Source organism: Pyxicephalus adspersus, chromosome 12 (genome assembly GCF_032062135.1).
Source record: "Pyxicephalus adspersus chromosome 12, UCB_Pads_2.0, whole genome shotgun sequence".
Classification (NCBI taxonomy): domain Eukaryota; kingdom Metazoa; phylum Chordata; class Amphibia; order Anura; family Pyxicephalidae; genus Pyxicephalus; species Pyxicephalus adspersus.
This window is the reverse complement of record NC_092869.1, coordinates 42,735,946-42,758,468: the sequence shown is the minus strand read 5'-3', so window position 1 is coordinate 42,758,468 and position 22,523 is coordinate 42,735,946. Positions and strand designations below refer to the sequence as shown.

Below are 22,523 nucleotides of genomic sequence, written 5' to 3'. Positions count from 1 at the left end.
CCACCATCACCTGATTCTGCCATCCCCCTCCATCACCTGAGCCTGCCATCCCCCTCCATCACCTGAGCTTGCCATCCCCTTCCAGCACCTGAGCCTGCCATCCCCCTCCATCACCTGAGCTTGCCATCCCCTTCCAGCACCTGAGCCTGCCATCCCCCTCCATCACCTGAGCCTGCCATCATCCAAGTCTGCCATCCACCATCATCCTCTCCATCACCCGAGCCTGCCATCCCGCACCATCACCTGAGCCTGTCATTCCCCCCCCATCACCTGAGCCTACCATCCCCCATCATCCCCTCCATCACCTAAACCTACCATCCCCCATCATCCCCTCCATCACCTAAACCTACCATCCCCCATCATCTCCTCCATCACCTGAGCCTGCCATCCCCCACCATCACCTGATCCTGCCATCCCCTTCTGGCTGGGTTTTGTAAAAAAAATAAATAAAAAGCACAAATCCCTAAACTTTATTTGATAACAGCAACAATTCCCTAGGATTATACCCGACCCCATATTGCCCCAATTACCTCAACACCACCTCACAGTGCCCTAGACAGTGTGGGGGAGGGAGTCTCTGTAGGTGGGCGGAGCACGGAAGACTGAAATTGCTTTCTAAGAAGTTTCTAGTAAATCCGGAAATGACGCGAAAATATATTTTTGTTATGACCGGAAGCACGTGGTATGACTGGTCGAGAACCGGAAGTTTATCGGAGCTGAAGAAAATCGGGTGTGTAAGAGGAGGGGTGAGACACCTGAAAATGGGCGGGGAGAGAAATGGTATAGACTCGGCACTTCCCGCGGGGTCCCTGTCAATACAAATATATTATAAGGGCACCTTGATATCAACGTGTCAGTATTCTGGGCGCCCCTGATTTCAGTGTGTCAGTATACTGGGGCCCCTGATGATAGTGTGTCACTATACTGCTGCCCCTGATTATAGTGTGTCACTATAGGAGGGCCCCAAATATCAGTGTGCCAAGATACTGGGGCCCCTGATATCAGTGTGTCGGTATACTGGGGGCCCTGATATCAGTGTGTCAGTATACTGGGGGCCCTGATATCAGTGTGTCAGTATACTGGGGGCCCTGGTATCAGTGTTTTAGTATGCTGGGGCCCCTGATATCAGTGTGTCAGTATACTGGGGTCCCTGTTATGAGTGTGTCAGTATACTGGGGCCCCTGATGGTAGTTTGTCACTATACTGGGGCCCCTGATGGTAGTGTGTTATTATACTGGGGTCCCTGATATCAGTGTGTCAGTATACTGGGGGGCCCTGATATCAGTGTGACAGTATATTGGGGCCCCTGAAATCAGTGTGTCATTATATTGGGGCCCCTGAAATCAGTGTGTCAGTATATTAGGGCCCCTGATATCAGTGTGTCAGTATATTGGGGCCCCTGATATTAGTGTGTCAGTATACTGGGGGGCCTGATATCAGTGTGTCAGTATACTGGGGGCCCTGATATCAGTGTGTCAGTATACTGGGGGCCCTGATATCAGTGTGTCAGTAAACTGGGGCCCCTGATATCAGTGTGTCAGTATACTGGGGCCCTAGATATCAGTGTGTTAGTACACTGGGGCCCTGATATCAGTGTGGCAGTATATTGGGGCCCCTGGTAACAGTATAATGGGGGCCCCTCATGTCGGTGTGTCAATATATTAGGGGCCCCTGATATCAGTGTGTCAGTGCAGGGTCCTTGGTGGGGGTGGATGGTTCATCTGTTGTAATGATGGCAGTAATTTTCCCCATAGGGCAGATAATGGCATTCTGGTGAGATGGAGAGTTCAGAGAAAAGCACAGAGAACCCAACACTGAAGGAGGAGGAGACACCCCAACAAGGGCAATCCTGGGAGGAGGACCCTGCTGTACTGGATTGGAAACTGCCCCAAAAGAAGAAGGGGGGCGATGGGGAGCAGGATCAAAAATGGAAAATGGAAGACCTAGAGCAGACCCTGCCCCAGCCCATCATCTACCACGGTGAGTACACACTGACATGGTGCCATACACAGTGCCATACACACTGACACACTACCATATACACACACTGCCATGCACACTGACACATTGCCAAACATGCTGATACATCTCCATACACACTGTCATACACACTGACATACCGCCCCCTATTGTTGGGTTGGTGTTACGGGTGTGATGGGGTCTCTTTTTTTTCTTCTGTCCTAGCAGAGGTTCTATGGAGGGATTGGCAGGATTTATATTCCCCGGATTTGCTGACTGAGAAGCAGTTTGATTTCACCGTCTTGTCCTACAATCTTCTGTCTCAGGACCTGATTGAGCAGAACCCCCACCTGTACCTGCACTGCCCCCCCTCCATCCTGACCTGGGACTACCGCTGGCCCAACCTGCTTCAGGAACTGCAGCACTGGGAGGCCGATGTGAGTCAAATCCCCCCCCCCCTTCTTCTTGGAGTTTATTTCCCAAATGTATGAGAATTATTGTCCAGCTGTCATCCAACAGGGGGTACAGAAGAAGCCTATGCCTTCATAGACTTTCTCAAAGCTGGAAGCCTCCTGGCCCCCCCCCGGGGGGGCCCCCCCCCATATTTTTTTTACCACTTTTAGTATAGGTGACTGGCTCAGTAATCTCTGTTCAGCACTGCGGTAAATGTCAGAGCTATAAAAAAATGTATAATAATAGTGTGTGACTGTGGGGGTACATTAGAGTTTAAGCTCCTGTGTACAGTGCTATGGAATATGTTGACTGTATAATATGCAACAATTTATGTATTGCAGATTCTGTGTCTTCAGGAGGTGCAGGAAAATCACTACAAGGATCAGATCCAGCCCAGCCTAAAATCTATGGGTAATTCTGCTCTTTGCACCTCTTTGTTTTCACCAGAAGGAGGTGCTGTGTGCTGACTGCTCTGCGTCTCCATAGGGTATAGCTGTCACTACAAGCGTCGGACGGGTCGGAAGACCGATGGTTGCGCCATTTGCTTCAAGACTCAACGCTTCAGTCTCCTCCAGGAGAGTCATGTGGAGTTTTTCAGGCCCACCATCAATGTCCTGAACCGTGACAATGTGGGACTGGTCCTGTTACTGCGGCCGGTCCTGTCTGAAGAGACATCAGATAAGCTCAGCCCTCCCAACCTATGTGTTGCCAACACTCATCTTCTCTACAACCCCCGCAGAGGGGACATTAAGCTGGCACAGTTGGCTCTTCTTCTGGCAGAGGTGGATAAATTATCCCGCACACCAGAAGGTGGCAGATGCCCCATAATCCTGTGTGGGGATCTGAACGCGACCCCCAATTCTCCCCTCTACCACCTGCTGCACAATGGTGTCCTGAACTGCCGCCGCCTGCCAGCTTGGAAGGTGGGGCTGGGATAGTGGAACGGGATTGGTCAGGGTCTTTCCATCATCTGATTGCTGTGTTTTCTTCTAGGTGTCTGGTCAGGAGCAGTACTGTGATATGCTACAACCCCGAAATTTGCCTTTCCCGCTGTGGCCGGACTTTTTGGGAGTCAATGACAGCTGCCAGTACAAGGCGATAAGGCCACCAAAGGTCAAAGGTAAAATTACACATAGTCACCCCATCCATTACGCAGCTGGGAGACACACATCTGTGATTTGTCTTTGTACCATTAGATCGGAGGATGTTTACACGCCAACGCCTCTTGGAGCTCCGGTATTGTGAATATGCCCTTCAACGTCCCCAAAACCTTGAGCTGATCAAGGGGGTGACGGACAATAAGCCAGGTGGGTGAATGTTGGGGGGACATAAGAGGTAGAATTGGGTCCACCTATGTTGCTGCTGTAACGTCTCCCCATCCATATCTGACAGATCCACAGACAGCTGCTGCCCAGGCAGGGATCTTTCCGGACCCGCCAGAATCACTGTTCAGGTACTGATGGAAGGGCCCCAGGTGGGGTGGGGGAGGGTTATGGTGGGCACTTAAGATGTTCATGTTGCTGGAGACCTGCTTGGTATCTTCAAATTAAAATGCTAAATTGCAAATGACAGCTGCAGCAAGGAAGAGTTCCCTGGCCAAATCCACTGATTGCCAGCTGTGCACCTCTTAGAACTGGAGCGGCTCCTGCGCTAACAAGTCACTGCCAACCCCCGCCTGGTTAAAAACTGCCCTTTACAGGTGCACCTTGTGTTTTTTTTTTTTCCTTGCCCCCTGCTGTGGGATCTTGTAACTGTCTCTTATCTGTTCACCTCATGGTCCAAAATCACTAACTGCAGTAGTAGGTAAATGTGTTCAACTTGAATCTGGAATCCACCCCTTTTTCCAGCAGGTAACTGCACCTTTTCTATCTGCGCCACACCTGGATTCCTCTCACTTCTTGCCTGAAAGCTATCCCCCATGCTAACAGGTAAGTCTGTTCACCTTTAGGACTCTGCCCCCTTTCTGACAGGTAACTGTGTTCACCTTTAAGACTCCCCCCCACCTGGCTGGGAAGAGCTTCTATGGTCCAGTTCATCTGCCATATTTTATTTTTCCTCTACCTGTACCTGACTGCGGTGTGCAGTACAGCCTGGTATCTGTTACCTTGCAAGGCAATGCACTAGATATAAAGTATGATCTGTGGTTGGGGGGTCCCTAATTTGCCCCTCCTTCTCTGCCCCCCACAGGACACCCCAGTTATTGCAGCATCACCTTCAGCTGACCTCAGCGTATACTCACTTCCTGCCTGCTAAAGACCGTTATGAGGTAACAACATTTCCGCTGGGAATTGGCAACACGGTGGATTACATCTTCTACTCTGCAGAGCCCGTCCCCGTGTGTAACACCAACCAAGGTGAGCACATGCCTAGATCAAGCTATGATTGCATTACATTGTCTCTCCGTCATACATGTTTATATCGGTGTCCCCTTCAGGTCTGCGCTTCTTCCAGGATGGCCAGCTAAAGCTGTTGGGGCGTCTGTGTCTGCTGGCAGAGGATGATCTGTGGGCGGCACAGGGACTTCCAAACCCGTTTTGCTGCTCCGACCATCTCTGCCTCCTGGCTCGGTTCAGCCTGGACCTCTCAACCCCATAACCGGAGGTCGCTCCCTGCCCAGAGTTGGGACATTTCCCAGGTCTTTTTAAATTTTCAATCCCCACCCCCAATCCTGCTGGTGTCACCATTTTCTGTTGTACATGATACACATGTGCTGCTCTCCTAAAGACATGTATGTAAAATGTGTACATATGAAGAGGTTTTATCAGAGAGCAGACAGTTGTAATAAATTTGTAAAATACAGCTCTGGATCTGTCATTCCGTCATACAAAGAACACGCAAATAGCAGATCATCCGCTTTATTAGGATTCAGTGTAAAAGTATTGGGAGCAATAAATATTTGGAAAAGGGGACATTCTGCCAGGTGTGGGTTCCCCTCCTTGCCCCCAGGCAGAGGTCAGCTGTCGGTAGTGAGGCCAATAGGCTCTCTGATAGGTGGGGGGAGGGTCACCTGGCAGGTAAGTGAGGGTGATAGGCCCTTTTGCCAGGAGGGGTTCACCCGGTGGCAGTGAGGGCAATAGGTTCTCCGCCAGGTGGGGATGACCTGGCAACACTGGGGCATTAGGCTGGCACATGTGGCATGGTGCTAAGGCAAAACTGCAAAGGATTATTTCTGACCTGAAGCCCCTCCCACAGTTGTCACTGGTTGGTCACAGCCAGTCTGTAGGTTGGGGGTGACCCTGTCACATGATTTGTAGTTCCGCCTCTGGCGGTCATCACTATTGGGCATACAGTGCGCCTTCCGTCCCGGGCCTGACACAAATAGGGGCGGGGTCATCTACATCTAAAGGTTTCATTCTGCGTCGCAGTGCATTAAGTCCAGGTGGGACGAGGTCACTGCATGGCGCTCACACCCGGATCTGGTACCCGCTGAGGTCAGGTAGAGATTTGGGATCGGAAGGTTTTTCCCCAGACGATCTGTAAGATAAAAAAGAAGTTGATCAATGCAGGCGGAGTTCAAATTCTCACTTTCAGGTTTTCCAGATTTCCCACAAAACAAATCTGAAATCATTCCATATAAGGTTAAAGAGGAGGAGCTACTGGCAGAGGAGGCGGGGCAGATTGAGACATTTAAATATAATCAGACATATAAAAGCCAATGGGGGGGGGGGGGGGGTTATAAAACGTGAGGGTTTCTGCACATTACCGTCTGTCCTGCCGCTCCCTGCGGTGTGGGCTGGACTGTCCTCGCTGGGGGGACGGGGTAATATCCCTCTTTCTCTCCTTTGGTGGTGAAGGGGGTCCCTTGGTAATCTAAGAAAAGAAAGGAAATATTTTAGGGGGTGATGTCACCCAGGGATCCGTGCCCACTCCACCAGGGGTCCAAGCCCTCCGCCCTTACCCTGAGTCTCATCTCCCTGCTGTGTCTCTCCAACTCCCTGCGCAGCCCCTCCGCACTCAGCTCCTGCACGTCCAGCACGGAGTGCTTCCAGTCAATCTGCTCAACGCTGTGGGGGTCATGTGACACGAAGGGGCCAATCTTCACCTTACGCAGAGTGTGCCAGCATCGGGCGTACGCCTCCTGGAAATCCACCAACAAATCGCTGAGAGTCCGATAATGGAGAGGTTTGTACATCAGGTCGTCCCGTCGGCTGATCCCTACAGCACCAAAGTACCCGTTCCCGTATAAGCCAAGAACAATATGGCGGAAACAGCCGCCCGAGAACTGCGTCTTGAAGCTGATAGGGAAACGCTCCAACGCAGGGATGCTGTTGGTAAGATAGCTGCGATGGGAGGTCAGGAGGACAACGGAGGGTACAAAAAAAAACATCCCCATGGGGACCACCTCAATCACCGAGAGCACCCCCCATCTCCTGCCATGGAGACCACCCCTATCATCGAGAGCACCCCCCATCCCCTGCCATGGGGGCCATCCTTATCACCAAGAGCCCCCCCATCCCCTGCCATAGGGGCCGTCCTTATCACCAAGAGCCCCCCATCATGGAAAGCATCCCTCTTCTGCTTTAAAAGGACCACCCTTATTGCTGAGTGCCTTCCTCATCCCCTGCCATGGAGACCAAAAGAACCCCCCATCCTGGAGAGCACCCCATACCCAACAATACCCCCAATACATATAGGGCAGCCCTAACATTTAGAAGACTCCCAAAATGGTGAGCAACCCCATCTACCACTATGGAGAGTACCCACCATTTCACACCTGGAGCACCATCATCCTATGCCAGGGACAACACCCCAAACCCCCACCAGTGAGCACCGCCACCATTCAGAACACTGCCATTCAATAGGGAGCACCCCCATTACTGAAAGCATTGCCTGCCATGTCTAAAACCACCCCCATCACTTGACTTAAAGAGTGCCATTGTTCCACGCCATGGGCAAGATTCCCACCGCCGAGAGCACTGCCATTTCCCCAGCATAGGAAACACCCCTAACATACAGAATACCACCATGCTGCACCATGGGGAACATGGGCCCCAGCCCATGTCACAAAGGGCAGATCTTGGAGGGGGCACATGGGGGGGCACTTGAGAGTTCCCCCATAACACAACCAGGACTTGTACAGAAGGATACATGGCCAGGATGACGGCCTCCAGACATTTGATTGGCAGAGCTTCTTTGGTCATCTCCTTCGCCAGATCCATCAACCTTCAGGGGGAGAAACACCATTAGAATTGGTTACCCCCCATAAAAACCTCCATAACCCCTCAACACCTCCATCCATCCATTACCAAACCCCCAACCCCAACATCATAATCCCCCCCCCCCGCCCCCCCCCCCCACCTCTATTACCCCCATTACCAACCCTCCCCCCAATACCTCCCCATTACCAACCTCCCAATACCTCCAGCACCCCTTCATTATCGGAACTCCCCGTGACCCCTTTGTCATCCCCATCCTCTCACCCGGTTAGTGGTCTGGTCTTCTTGATTTCGAAGAATTGGGTTCCGGTGTGGTTATATCTGAGTGATGAGTTACTGGAAAGACAGCTGAATGATGTTTTGTCCCCCGATAGCTCCTGATACCCCACCACACACCCCGGAATACCCCATAACCCTGGCTATTGCTGCCCCATCAACCAATCAATAGTCGGGCCGCCTGAGCCCTTCCCGGGTAGAAAGGATACTGCAGCTCTCGGATATATCGCTGGACGGCTTCCACCTTTTCCTGGACTGAGGAGCCCACACCAAACACGGGGACCACGGGGACTGGCACCTGCCGAGAGAGGGGGGGGAGTGAGGACTGGGGATGGTGATACAGGACCAGTGGGGGGAGGGGGATGTCGAAAATAGAGGATGGTGATGAAGATCCCAGGGATCAGTGTCGGAGGAAGGGGTGATATTGGGGGTCAGTGGGGTGGGATGACGATGACGATGATGAGGAGGAGGATTATGATAAAAGGGAATGAAGATTCCCAGGGATCAGTGACAGGGGATGAGGATGACAATAGAGGACAATGGTGAGGATGGTGATGGGGATGACAATAGGGACAAGTAATGATAATATTGGGGAATGAGGATCCCAGGGATCAGTGATGGGGGAGGGGGATTATGATGACAATAGGGGTGAGTGGGGTAGGATGATGATGGGGGTGATCAGGAATGAGTATGATATTAGGGGGATGGTGATGATCCCGGGGGATGGGAGGATCCCTGGGATCAGTGATGGGGGAGGGAATCAGCCGTGTTTCTTTCATCGGCTGCTATAACTCACCCTGGGCAGGTCGGTGGCCGATCTGATCTGTCTCTCCAGCTCCTCCCCATTCGGGTGTGTCCGGGCGATGTGACCCCACATTCTCTCCCATGTGTCGGCCTGAATAGGGAGGCCCCCCCGGTTTACATAAAATGGGGCCCCTCCGTCCTCCTGGGGCCCCTCCGACATCCCAGGACCCTCAGGAGCCGCCCGACCGTCTCATCCTCATCCCTCCGGAGCCCGCTGAGGGGCGGAGCTTCACCGGCCATCACTGATGTAATTGGGCGGGGTCTGGGCGGGGCGTGCATCCTTTGGGGCTCCGCCCAGTGCCGTGGTCCTCATATCGGGGATGGAGAATGGGGATGACGGTGGAGGATGGGAGGTGATGGGAGATGGGGGATGGTAGGCTGATATCAGGAAAAGTTGATTGAGATCCAGGAAATCCATCAAAGCGATTCCTTTCCCAGAATGCACATTGTATGGGTAAAGAGCTAGTCACGTGACCACCTACTACCTCCCCCCAAATCTTGTGTCATAGTTTGGTGTCCCCATCATAACTGTGTATCACGTGATTTCCAGTGATTCTGAATCCCCGTATATTAAGAAGATAGCGATGATATAGGTGACCACGCCCCTACCACGGCGACCACGTCCAGATAGGACACGTGATATCAGGCGAAGAACATGATTTGTGGGGAGATTCCCAGGGATAGCAAGAGACAACAGGGGGCGGAGTCACATGTATTACTTTATTTACATTGTTATGCATTGATGGGTGGGGCTATACAATGAGGAGGGCATGTGTGACAGTGGGAGGGGCTTGTGGGGCACAGATGTAGAGGAATTTTGGTGACCCCAGATTCGTCTGCCTCTGCTGGGTGGGGCAGGAAGTACTGCTGAATGAAGTAGGGACCCTTGAAATAATTTTCCGCCATTTGCCCCCTGGCAGGATAGGGGTGACAGGGTCTTTCTGCATGGGTCACCCCCTAACACACAATTGAGATGTTTGTGGTCCTGTCTGGGGTCACCAGCTCACGGCCAATCATGTGAGCTCAGTACTGACAGCTGCAATAAAAAATCAGGCTGACACCAAATGTCATTCATTGGCGCAGTCAATGATTTCCGCCATCTATTGAGTTTGTGGTTCCGCCTCTCATTTCAATAACCAATCAAATCTCTGAAATAATTCTGTCCAGTATATCACAAAAATAAATACAAGAGAAGGTGAATCTGTGCAATTGTCAAACACTCCCAAGAGTGGGAGGAGTCTCAAGGAGAGGAGGGTGTGTCCCCCAAAAGAGGGTGTGTCCCAAGGAGAGGAGGGTGTGTCCATAGAAGAACAAGGCGGGTCCCTAGGAGGAGAGGGGGCTCAGGTTCTCATTCCTGCAGTGCTGGTCATAGAGCCATTGTAAGAGTAAATTTCTTGCTCCGCCCCTGAGGATCTCTCCAGTCAGATTACATCATCCAAAGAAATTGTGTGTGTGTGTGGGGGGTTGCTGAGCACAAGTGTGGAATCATCAGTAAGTGCCAAAATTGGGCAGTAGTAGGGGAAAGGGTGCAGCCCCTGAAGAAGGAGTGCAGTTATCAAGGGGTGTAGGGTCCCAGTGATGGGCCCTTGGCAATGTTCTGGAAAGTCTCAGGGTTGGTAAAGTCCTCTGCCCACCATGCCACTTGTGCCAGGGATGGGAATACCAACCTTTATAATGTTTAAAAGTCCCCTGAGAGCCCCACAGTCAGACTTTGGCCTCCAGCATTTCCAGGAAGAGTTTGTGCATTGGCACTGTGCCCTGCTCCCGCACGGTGTGGAAGTGGTGAACCAGCATGCTGGCAGTCTGGCGCAGTAGCGGGAGGGTGAGCAGAAGCTGAGCGACTCTACGCGACTCCTCGCACTGACGACTCATCTCATATTCCTGTAGCGCCTCCTGGAGGAGATCCTGCAAATCCTGAACACTTTGCCGGTCCTCAATGTGTGCTGAGTCTGTGGGAGAAAAGAAGGAAAGGTGAGTGCAGACAGTGCACTACAGGGGGTATCAGCATGTGTAAGGGTTAGAGGTCAGGGGGGCAATTACCAAAAAGTTTGGGGGAGTCAGGGGTCAGTAGGGGGTGGTCACACCAAGTGAGTGTATGGATGGGGGGGGTTTCAGGGGTCAGTACTGGTAAGTACTGGTAGGTGTATGGGGGCAAGGTGGTTCAGGGGTCAGTAGGGGGGTACTACCAGTGAGTGTATAAGGGGGTCAGTAGAGGGGTACTACCAAGTGAGTGTATAGGGGGGGTTCAGGGGTCAGTAAGAGGGTACTGGTAGGTGTATGGGGGCAAGGTGGTTTAGGGGTCAGTAGGGGGGTACTACCCGTGAGTATATTGGGGCGGGGTGGTTGAGGGGTCAGTAGGAGGGGTACTACCAGTGAGTGTATGGGGTGGTTCAGGGGTAAGTAGGGGGGTATTACCAGTGAGTGTATGGGGATGGTTCATGGGTAAGTAGGGGAGTACTACCAGTGAGTGTATGGGGGTGGGGTGGTTCAGGGGTCAGTACCTGAGTTGGTGAGCACTATTGCCTTGAGGGTGACATACTCCTCCTTGTCCATGCGCAGTTGCCTGTAGCGATGGACCAGTTGCATGGTGCAGCTGTAGAGGTGGTGCAGACCGCTCACTCGCGCTCTTCTGTCGTCCATAATAAAGTCATCGGCATAGATCAGCTGATCTTGGTGCGGCAGAGAGCGGAATACAACTCCCAGCAGGAGAATCTCCATCCAGGCTCCTTGTAGGAGGCACATTTGGTCGGCCAGGGAAAGGGAGGAGAATCCTGGGGGCAGGGGACACAATTTCACAGCTCTGTCAGTGGGGGGCACTGCACATGCCAACCATTTCCTATACCCCCCTCCTACATTGATGATATATAATTCACTGAAGCATAACCAGACTCTACTGCAGTAACACCAAATGCTGCAACCTTGGGGTCTCACCAGCATAAAAAGCCAAGGAGGAGCAGCCATGGAGTTTCATAATTCCTTCTCCACCAGATGTGGGTAGGGGGATATTAGTGAATTGAGGGGTATAAGTAAAATGGAGCAATATTTGGGGGAGTAGTAATGAAATGGGGGGGGGGGGCGCGAATATCAGTTAATTTGAAGAAGGGAATGATTTGGGGGTGGGAAGGGATTAGTTAGTTGGGTAATAGTAGTGAATTAGGAGGTTATTGGAATTAGATGGCGAGTAGTAATGAATTGGAGGATAAGGTGGGGGGATATTAGTAAATGGGGGGTGGATGGTGGGGGGGGGGGGGGGGGGGGGGGGGGGGGGGGGGGGGTATTGGTAAATAAGGGCAGTATAAGTGGATAAGGGGGTTATCAGGGAATTGGGGGTGAAACCAACAAATGTGGGGTAGTATTAGTGTATGAGGAGCGTGGAAATGAACAGGGTCTGACCTGGAATGTGTTTGGCCCATCCAATGGTCATGACGAGCTGGCGGTCAGTGAGGTCACACAGTGTGCTCAGCACAGTGATTTCGGTGTCGGGAATGGTGGAATCTGCCATGGCAAATATCTTCTCCGGCTCAGCTAGTAGAAGGTGGGAAACCATCCTCATCCTTGTGTCTGGAATCAGGACATGATGTGAGGAGCAAGGCAAAACCTCCCTATCCCTCTCACCCGCAGTTCCAGCCTCTCTATCCCTCTCACCCGCAGTGCCGGCCTCCTTATCCCTCTCTCCACCAGTGCCAACCCCTCCATCCCTCTCTCCCCCAGTGCCAGCCCCTCTATCCCTCTTACCCCCAATGCCGGCCTCACCCCCAATGCCAGCCTCCTTATCCCTTTCACCAGCAGTATTGGCCTCTCTTTTCCTCTTACCCACAGTGCAGGCCTCCCTTTTTCTCTTACCCGCAGTGCCAGCCTCTCTATCCCTCCAACCTGCAGCAGGTTAATGGTTCTTACATGGTTTCTTATGACCTGGGGGTATTATTGGTCTGGGAAAGTCGATGTCCTCAGGGTCCTGGCGCCTCTTGTATTTTTGCCGCCCTCCTCGTACACGGTCAAGTCTGACCCCTGGAAAGAATAAATTTTTCTGTATGATGACACATTGGATGGCTGGGACTTCCTATAAGAAGGTCGCTGGATGTGGCAGGAACACACCAACATGGGGCCATATGAATCTGTCAGTTTACCCTCTACTTTTTGACAAGTGGACTATTCAGCATCTTTCTTGGAAATGATTGGCAGATGCTCCTCACCTTCTCTTAGCATCCCGACCTTCAGACATTTAGCAAATCGGCAGGACTGGCAGGATTTCCTCCTCCGCTTGGTGATTTCACACTGCTTGGAGGCCGGACAGCTGTACTCGATGTTTCCTGCGTGGAGATTGAACAGAACAACATCTATATGACAAGTACGACCATAGACAGAAACATTTACAGTCACTGGGCAGACTGGGAACCAACCAGGTCCCAACACCACCGATCAGGTCCTAATCCAACCAATCAGATCCCAACCCCACCAGTCAGGTCCCAACCACACCAGTCAGGTCCCAACCCCACCAGTCAGGTCCCAACCCCACCAGTCAGGTCCCAACCCCACCAGTCAGGTCCCAACCCCACCAGTCAGGTTCCAATCCAACCAATCAGATCCGAACCCCACCAGTCATGTCCCAGTCCAACCAGGTTTCAGCTGTCCCAGTGCTGGTGGTTGCTAAGAATTGATTCCCACCCTCCATAGTTACACCCCTCCTACCCTCGTCTCATTACCTTGGATGGTACGTTTGAAAAAAGCTTTGCAGGCTTCACACGATGCCACACCATAATGATAACCGGAGGCCACGTCACCACACACCAGGCACAGGCGCTTGGGGCCCACAGTCAGTGGGAATTCACTTTTGGTAGAGGTCCCCATCTTTCCGGAGCCTTCATATTGTCTGCGGCCTCCACACCCTGGAGGGGAATCTAAACTGCTCAATGAGAGGCCAAAGCTGGCGCTGGAGTCAGAAGAGGCGCAGGGACTGTGGTGGGTCAGTGAGGCCACCATGGGGCACGGGCTGGAGGTCTCTTGCTTAAGAAAGCAGCCGGAGGTCAGAGGACGATCATTGGAGGTCATCCAGAGCAGGAGCCTAAAAGAGGGACAGCAAGATCATGTGACAACAGCCTTCTCACCCCTCCACATCAGTGGCCTATAGAGATCTGCCCTGAAGGGGGCAGAAGTGTGTTAGGTGCCATCTCTACTGGGCTGTACAGATGGAGCCCTTGACCAGTTGCCGATGCCATACATATGAGCCGGCATTATACAGAGCTGGTTTCTAGGTGTGTTCAGGTCGAAATATGAAGAACATGGATCAATGTACATAGGGCCTGACCTCCGTGTCACCAAATACTGAGCCATGCCCCCATATGTGGGGTCAGTGGAGGAGATCTACACGGTGCCTGCCTACAAATATACACCTTATATTTAATATATACAGAAAAACCTAGAGATACACACCTACCTGGGGAGATAAACCCACCTTTTTAGAGATGTACACCTACCTGTGGAAATACACCAACATAGAGATATACACCCACCTACCTAGAGATACACCTTGAGATGTACACCAGCTACCTGGAGATATTTACATACCTACTTGGAGAAATACACTACTCCTATCTATCATGAGATACACACCTAGGTGCAGATATACACCTGCAAACCTCGGTATATACACCTATCTGGGTATATATACAATCTAACTATAGATATATACTGATTTACCTAAAGATACACACTTACCTACCTAGAGATATACACCTAATACATAGATGTGCATAGCTACTTAAAGATAAACACCTACTTGTAATATACACCAACGTTCCTAGAGATACACACCAACCTACTGACAAATAAACACCTACCTGGAGATATTCATCAACCTACCTAGAGGTATAAACACCTTCCAAGACATAAACATCAATTTACATAAAAAGGTACAAAGCCACCTAAATATTTACACCTACCTACCTATAATTAGGCACATCTACATACAGACAGACAAGCTCTCTGCCCACATACCCTCCACCACCGAAAAAGCCCCGTCACCTTTTGTCTTGGTCACTTACTGGTTGTGGTAATGTTCAGAATCTGCACTGGGGTCTTCTGCTCCGTCCATTCTGCAATTGCCTCCAGCCAGAGAGGAACTGAATAGAGGAGACAGTCAAACAGTAGGGGGTTAGGTAGTTGGGGAGAATATGAGGGGTGCAGGGAATGATAAGGAGAGGGTAGAGGAAGATAAGGGGTGTACCTGGGGGGAGCAGGGAGTGATAAGAGGGGTACCTGGGGAGTGAGCAGAAGATGAATAGGGGGTGTATCTGGGGGGAACAAGCAATGATAAGCAGTGTGACTGGGGAAGGGAGGCAGAGGATCATAGGGGGTTACCTAGGGGTAACACAGAACGATAAGGGGGTACCTGGGGAATGGGCCGAGGATGATAGGGGGTATATCTGGGGGGAGCAGGGAATGATAAGCAGTGTGACTAGGGAAGGGAGGGAGAAGATCATAGGGGTTACCTAGGGGTAACAGAGAATGATAAGGGGGTACCTTGGGAGTGGGCAGAGGATGATAGGGGTGTATATCTAGGGGGAGCAGGGAATGATGAGCAGTGTACTTGGGGAAGGGTGGAACGGAGTACTGGCAGGTACCCCTAAGCGGTGCAGGGAACCTCTTTAGATTGTGATGCCAAAATTTGGGGTGCAGGCCCTGTATGTCAGGTGTAGGAATACAATGACGTTGTGATTGGAGCGAAGGAACCTTCTTGAGACATCAGGGTCTGTGCAGGAATTGGGGTATAGGGAATATTTTGGGGGTACAAGGAAGAAGCAAAGAAGTTGGGATGCAGAGAATGATGGAAAGTAATTTGGGGTGTAATCCAGATATGATAATTGTATTTCTTACCTTAGATTATGAAATGCAGTAACCAGGGTATGTGGTGGATTGAGGATCTCTGTTGTAGGACCTCTGTTGGAGAATCTCTGTGGAGGTCAGCCAGGTATTTGTTGGAGTAGAGGACCTCTCTGGAGGTCAGACAGGTATATGGTGGAATGTAGGATCTCTGTTGTTGGGATGGAGGTCAGACAGGTATCTGTGTGTTCTGCTGAGAAGTGAGATAAACTCGGAATTGTGGGCAGAGAAATCTGATAAATTCAGGATCCGATCCTATTGGCTGTTGGAGTGAGAAGGGGGCTGGGCTCAGAGGAGCTCTGACAGGTGACATGAACTGTGAACAGAGCAGTTGATGGAGGAGAGGGAAGGGGGGTCCGTAGAGAGTAGAAAGTGATGGATTCACCGATCTTCCACAATGCTGCACACACTGAGGATACCCCAGAGGGTTGGGGGAGGGGGTGTATTATGGACACAAAAAGAATATTAAACACATGGACCTGACAGCGGACTTGGCCACAGAGCTTACACTCTCATATACACACAGCTGTAAATTATAGAGGGGGGGGGGGGGAGGTTGATTTCAATGTTGGCAAGAAAGTTTGTATTGGGACAGTCTGAGGATGGCTGTACATGGAGTGGACATGGGGAGCACACAGGTGGTACATGGGGGGTATACAGGTGTTACATGGGCGGTAAATGGGGAGTACACAGATGGTACAGGGGGCAGACAGGACTGGTACATGGGGAGAACATAGGTGCTACCTGGGGGGTACACAGGTGGTATGTAGGCGATACATGGGGAGTACAGGAGTGGTACATGGGCAGTACACAGGTGTTACATTGGTGGTGCATGGGGGGATACACAAGTGGTACATAGGCAGTACATGGGGAGTACATGAGATAGTACACAGGGAGCCCATGGGTGGTACATAGAGAGTACACAGATGGGGAGCACACAAGCAGCTCATGATTCACACGAGTTTGCACAGGACGCTGGTCTGGAATGGATCGGAGGTCAGTGTATGGGAGGTAAGGTGGTAGTGGTACCGCAATGTGTTGCTGTCATACACACTTCATCCTTCTAATGGTGAAGTTGTGTTTGGACAAAAAATGGCCCCAGGGGGCCTGACCAGGGCCATTGTCTATCACTTCTGGGACTTAGATACATTTATACTGGGAGCCACATCTGGAAAAGAAGCTTTTAGCTGAAAGCACTGGACAGCCCTGCGTCCATTACCAGGCAAGAAGCAGCCAACCATACACTGATTAACCCCTCACCCCCAACACTGTGCCATCCACTGGTTAACCCCAAACACTGTGCCATCAACTGATTAACTCCTTACCCCCCACACTGTGCCATCAACTGATTAACTCCTTACCCCCCACACTGTGCCATCAACTGATTAACTCCTTACCCCCCACACTGTGCCATTCACTGATTAACTCCTCACCCCCCACACTGTGCCATTCACTGATCAACCCCTCAACCCCCCCCACACACACACACTGTGCCATCAACTGATTAACTCCTTACCCCCCACACTGTGCCATCCACTGATTAACCCCAAACACTGTGCCATCAACTGATTAACTCCTTACCCCCCACACTGTGCCATTCACTGATCAACTCCTCACCCCCCACCACACACACACACTGTGCCATCAACTGATTAACTCCTTACCCCCCACACTGTGCCATTCACTGATTAACTCCTCACCCCCCACACTGTGCCATTCACTGATCAACCCCTCAACCCCCCCCACACACACACACTGTGCCATCCATTGATCAATCCCTCACCCCCAACACTATGCCATCCACTGATTAACCCCTCACCCCCAACACTGTGCCATCCACTGATTAACCCCAAACACTGTGCCATCCACTGATTAACCCCTCACCCCCCACACTGTGCCATTCACTGATCAACCCCTCACACACACTGTGCCACCTACTGATCAGTCCCTCACCCCTAACACTGTTACATCCACTGGTGTGGGATCATGGCCTCCATTGGCATCAGTCTAATGGCTGATGGGATCCTCCTTGCAGGGTGCTGGGTTCGGTATAGTATCAGCCTCTGGTCAGTGCATCTTTTACCATAATAAACAAGCTGCTACAGACTCCAATGGGGGCTCCAGCGTGGTGTGGTCTGGCCCTGGGGACTGTATGTGGCTCTACCACACCCAGCTTTGGGGCCTGGAGATATATACATGAATGGCAAGGCCTGGACCATACACAAGGCTCCATATTATCCTCCTACATATTACTCCCCCTCCATCATTGGTCAGGCCAATTCTGCCACTAGATCAGCTCCTTGCCTTGCCCCTCTCTAGACACACTATATATAAGGTGTGTCCAGTCATTTGTCCTACCCCCGGTTTACCCTACATGAGCCAAAGCTTCCGGGTGGAGAAGTAACCAAAGGACATGGAGGACTTCATCCAATCACTTTTACATTCCTCTCAATAAGCCGGCCTTTGAGGACTCTCTCCATTGAGTATCCATTACATATAATGACTTCCTAAGCAGGGAAGAGCTGGACGTCTCTGGTGGCTGAAGCTGATTGGATCATATTTGCACATCCGGATCCTCCCTGCTTTTTTGTCGTCCATTGTGGATAATGGAATAAGAGGAATTCTTGTTCCGGTTGTACCTTCTCTATCCTCCATACCTAGACAGCTGACCCTGGCTCTTCCCACAAGTCTCATCATTTACAGGTAAAAGGAAAGTCAGTAAAAATGTAAAAACACAACCAATCAACTTCTTTGGCCTAATCTCTTTGATATGTGAATAATAACACTGGTTGATCCTGCCGGAAAGCTTGCAGGATGATTACCTTCCTGCCCAATCTGCTGAACTGTATTGTTCCAGTTATCTCTAAAGATTGCAGAATACATTCCTATGGAGTAGAGGAGAATGTGTCCTATAGTCCTGTCCTAGGGTGACAACACTGCTCCTCTAACATACTGTACAGTGAGTGTTGTCACCTTAGGACAGGAAGTGTTACAGGCAGGTTCACCAATTAAAAAAAGGCAAAAAGAAAACAAAGCAGCCACCCCATCTAAGGACTGCTAAAATTAAATATATACTTTTCCTTTTTTTGGGGTCCCATAAATTCCATTACCGGAAATTTATAGAACACTTTAATGACAAATTAAAATCTTTCCACCTAAATCTCTGCTGTCCTAGGGCCAGAAAAAAACAACCCTGGAGGTCTATTCAGCCCCCAGGTAAAGATAAGATATGGAAGATGCTGGAGTGATCCCCAGCTGGATAAATATTTCGGATTTCCGCTCCTCCCCCATCACACACCTGCAGGATGGTGCAGACAGGTACTGGTGATAGGCTGTAACTGAAGCTGTGGGTTCCGGAGCCACATCCGCCGGTGACAGACCTGCGAGCTGCATCCTGTCAGCACAGCCCGGGGAATGTGTGCGCCTCACAGCAAAATGCCCAACCTGCTCACTGCCATCCCAGGGGCATCACCCAGTATTAGGGGGCACTGAGAGGCACAAATGGGAGTCAGCATATAAAATCTACACTCTCCATTATTAGTAAATAATACGTATAGCTCAGCAGGGAGCAATGGGCTCCATGTACAAAATGGATAAGGACCTCTGTTGAGAATTAAGGTTTAGGGGCTTTTCCTCCACTCTTGGGTTGCCATACATCCATTTCTGTGGCCTAAGCTCCATGTTTCCTAACATATTGCAGTGACAACATTCCCAAATTCACAGGATATATTGCAGGAATATTTGGAGAGTGATGGCAGGATGTAGGAATCCACTGAATTCTCATCACCTACTAGATCTATGTTCATTAGGCTGTGAGAGGCCCCCACCCAAATACGTGTAGAAGTAACATGGAGGTGTGGATGGTGAAAAACTCCAAGATCCCACATCTGCAGAAAGCGCAGAGCGGGGTCCTGAGTCCAAGTATGACAAAGTCGGAGGTTCATGCCTACGTAAAGCAATCCCATGTCTGCTGCATGCACAGTGTGGGGTCCCAGGTCTTCAATATGCACAGTTCGGTGTCCCACGTTGCAGCTAGCACAGTTTGGGGGTCCCGTGGCTGCACAGCGCACAGTGTGGGGGCCCTTTGTTTAAACATTGTGCGGTCCCAGGTCTTCAGTATGCACAGTTTAGTGTCCCATGGTGCAGCTAGCACAGTTTGGGGGTCCCGTGTCTGCAAAGTGCACAGTGAGGTCTCGGAAGAACAAGCCGCTTACATTCCTCAGCATCATTAGCTGCACTTGAGGTTGTCATCACATGCTAATTATCATAGGCTAATAAGAGCAGCAGAGCCACCAGATAAGATCAGAGGATGTAATCTCATCGGAAAATCTCGTCCACCAGCTTATATTAGGGGGAGGAGGCAGAAGTGGATGAATATGGAAGGGAGGGGGCTAATAAATCCAGGGACACAGCCTGAATACAATAGGAGTTCCCCCCCTTTCCTGTGATAAGTGACCCTGCCAAGCAGCATTGCAGGATTCAACATGGCAGCAGTACATCTGCAGGTCAGCAGGATGGTCACCCAGATCTACCCAGCCCATACATCGCTCTCTTTACATCTACTGGGGATCCAGTCTGGCACTAGTACACTGCCTGTCAGGGAAGTCAGCATGACCCCCACACCATCTGTTCCCCAGTTTCTGGCCCTTGACCTACTGACCCTCATCAAGCTGTGCTGACTGTCCCTGGCAGATGTCTTCTGTCCCTGGCACAGCTATGACCTCCCACCATTACTCCGCTTCCCCCCTTACCCTTTGCAGACACCTTCTGCCTGAAACCAGCAGGAGGGCATTCAAGTCAGGGCAGAGAAGAGCTGATGACAAATATTACAAGTTTCAGCCAATACTTTTTACAGACATAAAATAGAAACTTTATTAAAGATGTACAAAAAAAGAAATGGTTCTGTCAGCAGACCAGATTGTCTTCCTCTGTCCTCCCCAAATCCCACTCTGTTAGGAGCTCCGAGCTCACTTCTGTGTAAAGCAAATCCCAGTCCCAGCGCACGTCGTCCTGCAGAGGAAAACCACATTACGGCAAGGTTCCCATAGGATACTGTCACCTACCCCAGAATTGTCACACCCCCCCCCCCACAGTTCCCACTCCAACTCACCTGCCACAGTCACCTCCTCCAACCGAAATTGCCCCCTGCCACAGTCACCTCCTCCCCAAATATAGCCCATGACAGTCTCACCCCCCTCCCCAGACATGCCCCCTGCCAGTCNCCCCCCTCCCCAGACATGCCCCTGTCACAGTCACCCTTCCATCCAGAAATTCCCCCCTGCCACAGTCACCTCCTCCCAAAATATAGCCCTTGCCAGTCACCTCCCCCCCAGGTATGTAACCCACCACATACATCTCTTTAGACCTTAGCCACAAGAACATCATCCAGGACCTCCGTTAAGGCTCCTCATCCCCCAGTCCATATTATTCCCTGTGACCTCACCTCTCTGACTTCCCCTTCTGGTGACAAGACTTTGGTGAGCAGTTTCAGATCAATGTCTCCATCCTAAAAATAGAATATTTTAGTGCTTAAATAGCCAAGCATTCTGCCATAATAGAAGATTAAATCTGATACTGGAACCCACCGCCCCCCTCTATGTAACACCCACAAGATCCGAACGCCAACCCATGTGACACCACACCACCATACTACAATAACACCAAAAGGTACTCTCAACGGAGGGGGTATTGCACTACTGGGGGAAATTCACTGCCAGTAAAGATGGGACCTTCTTATGGGTAAATAATCATCAGCATGATGAATAAATGAATGTAAGCAAAGGGGGTATCTAGTGCCAGTAAGTGTGTGGGTGGGTTATTAGCAGAATGAGGGGCACAGGCAGTGTCTACTGGCAGCTTATGGGGCACAACGGGTGTCTAATGGCAGTATAGGAGGTCTAAGTCACTCTAAGGAGCATAGGAGGTGTCCTTTGTCAGTATGTGGGGCACAGGAGTCATGTCCTGGCAGTATAAGGGGCATGTAATTAATGCTATTATGTGGGGCACATGGGAGTGATGGTGTGGCAGTTGTGGCTATTTGATGGGGCAATGTAGTGTCAACATATGGGGTGCAGGGTGTGTGTAGTGTCAATATATACAGCACAGGGGGTGGCCACTGGCAGTTAGTGGAATATAAGGAGCTCACCAGGGTCTGGAAAGCCGAGTGTCTCATAAGGTCATTATCCAGGTCTCTATAGGTCATCACTCGATTTACTTGGACACTGAAATGAAGAGAATTCACACAATGAATGGGATTCTATATCAGCAATAAAAGAGAGTCTGAGGTCATAGAAAAGGAACAGCGAGTGTGAGGAGGGGTGGAGAATACACAGAATCAAGAAGAAGATAAACATGTCATACCTAGGGGGTGCAGCAACCTGCAGAGCTAAATCCTCTTCCTGCACCTCCTCCAGATCCGGAATCACTGGGATATCTACAGAGACATTACTAGAGATGTCAGAATATAACAAAACTATGTGGCCCCTGTGCCCTCCTCGGATAACTATTCCCCAATCTCTGTTCTCTCCCCGGATCTATACCCCCCCTGTGGTATCCCTGTCCCCTTCCCCCCAGATCTATCACCCCAGTTTTATCCCTGTCCCTTCCCCGGATCTATATGGCCCTCTGTTATCCCTGTCCTCCTTCCAGATCTCGATCCCTTATGTTATCCCTGACCTCTCCCTGGATCTCTATCCCGTGTTATCCCTGTCCTATATGTATCCCTGGAAATGAGAATAATATCTATACTTTGTGTTGCTATGTTGCTCCACTGCCCAGATGACACCAAGTATCACTCACCTCCACCCTCATCCGACTCATCCAGACTTTGTTGTCTCAAGCGGCTGCTGTGGGAACAAGAGAGATCAAAGCAATTAGAAAGTGTGTGGGGTGACGTGTCCCTGCTCCCCCTATACACTACAGATGTGTGAGGGGGTGACGTGTCCCTGCTCCCCCTATACACTACAGATGTGTGAGGGGGTGACGTGTCCCTGCTCC

General features: G+C 50.8%; 4 protein-coding genes across 6 annotated transcripts in view; 1 reads left to right on the top strand and 3 right to left on the bottom strand.

Annotated features, from left to right (window-relative positions):
* Positions 1 to 627: 627 nt before the first annotated feature.
* Positions 628 to 5,211, top strand: ANGEL1 (angel homolog 1). 3 transcript variants are annotated; one of them, XM_072427715.1, is made up of 10 exons: positions 628 to 730; positions 1,755 to 1,980; positions 2,188 to 2,396; positions 2,754 to 2,823; positions 2,899 to 3,335; positions 3,406 to 3,532; positions 3,609 to 3,719; positions 3,805 to 3,865; positions 4,600 to 4,766; positions 4,847 to 5,211. In XM_072427715.1, exons 2-10 carry the CDS (start codon positions 1,779 to 1,781, stop codon positions 5,005 to 5,007), a joined length of 1,545 nt encoding a protein of 514 aa, XP_072283816.1. In that variant the 5' UTR covers positions 628 to 730; positions 1,755 to 1,778; the 3' UTR covers positions 5,008 to 5,211. The 3 variants fall into 3 exon arrangements, with proteins under 3 accessions (XP_072283816.1, XP_072283817.1, XP_072283818.1); XM_072427716.1 differs by having other exon boundaries at positions 680 to 746; XM_072427717.1 differs by lacking the exon at positions 628 to 730 and adding an exon at positions 763 to 780.
* Positions 5,212 to 5,251: 40 nt separating this feature from the next.
* VASH1 (vasohibin 1) lies at positions 5,252 to 9,144 on the bottom strand. The gene is made up of 7 exons (XM_072427718.1): positions 8,641 to 9,144; positions 8,054 to 8,142; positions 7,833 to 7,889; positions 7,501 to 7,575; positions 6,311 to 6,692; positions 6,116 to 6,222; positions 5,252 to 5,886 (listed from the first exon to the last, which is right to left on the bottom strand). The coding sequence occupies exons 1-7, from the start codon at positions 8,806 to 8,808 to the stop codon at positions 5,817 to 5,819; spliced, it is 948 nt and encodes a 315-aa protein (XP_072283819.1). The 5' UTR covers positions 8,809 to 9,144; the 3' UTR covers positions 5,252 to 5,816.
* A 249-nt stretch (positions 9,145 to 9,393) lies between these two features.
* Positions 9,394 to 13,808, bottom strand: ESRRB (estrogen related receptor beta). Its single transcript, XM_072427720.1, has 6 exons — positions 13,352 to 13,808; positions 12,842 to 12,958; positions 12,546 to 12,656; positions 12,042 to 12,209; positions 11,150 to 11,419; positions 9,394 to 10,597 (listed from the first exon to the last, which is right to left on the bottom strand). Exons 1-6 carry the CDS (start codon positions 13,695 to 13,697, stop codon positions 10,353 to 10,355), a joined length of 1,257 nt encoding a protein of 418 aa, XP_072283821.1. The 5' UTR covers positions 13,698 to 13,808; the 3' UTR covers positions 9,394 to 10,352.
* Positions 13,809 to 20,373: 6,565 nt separating this feature from the next.
* The window catches only part of IFT43 (intraflagellar transport 43), a 5,207-nt gene continuing 3,057 nt past the window's right edge, over positions 20,374 to 22,523 (bottom strand). The window contains exons 5-9 of the mRNA XM_072428432.1: positions 22,326 to 22,372; positions 21,888 to 21,960; positions 21,673 to 21,748; positions 20,971 to 21,033; positions 20,374 to 20,537 (exon numbers count right to left, since the gene is read on the bottom strand). Of these exons, the coding sequence (XP_072284533.1) occupies positions 20,433 to 20,537; positions 20,971 to 21,033; positions 21,673 to 21,748; positions 21,888 to 21,960; positions 22,326 to 22,372 (364 nt within the window). The 3' untranslated portion in view covers positions 20,374 to 20,432. The remainder of the gene's footprint in view (positions 20,538 to 20,970; positions 21,034 to 21,672; positions 21,749 to 21,887; positions 21,961 to 22,325; positions 22,373 to 22,523) is intronic.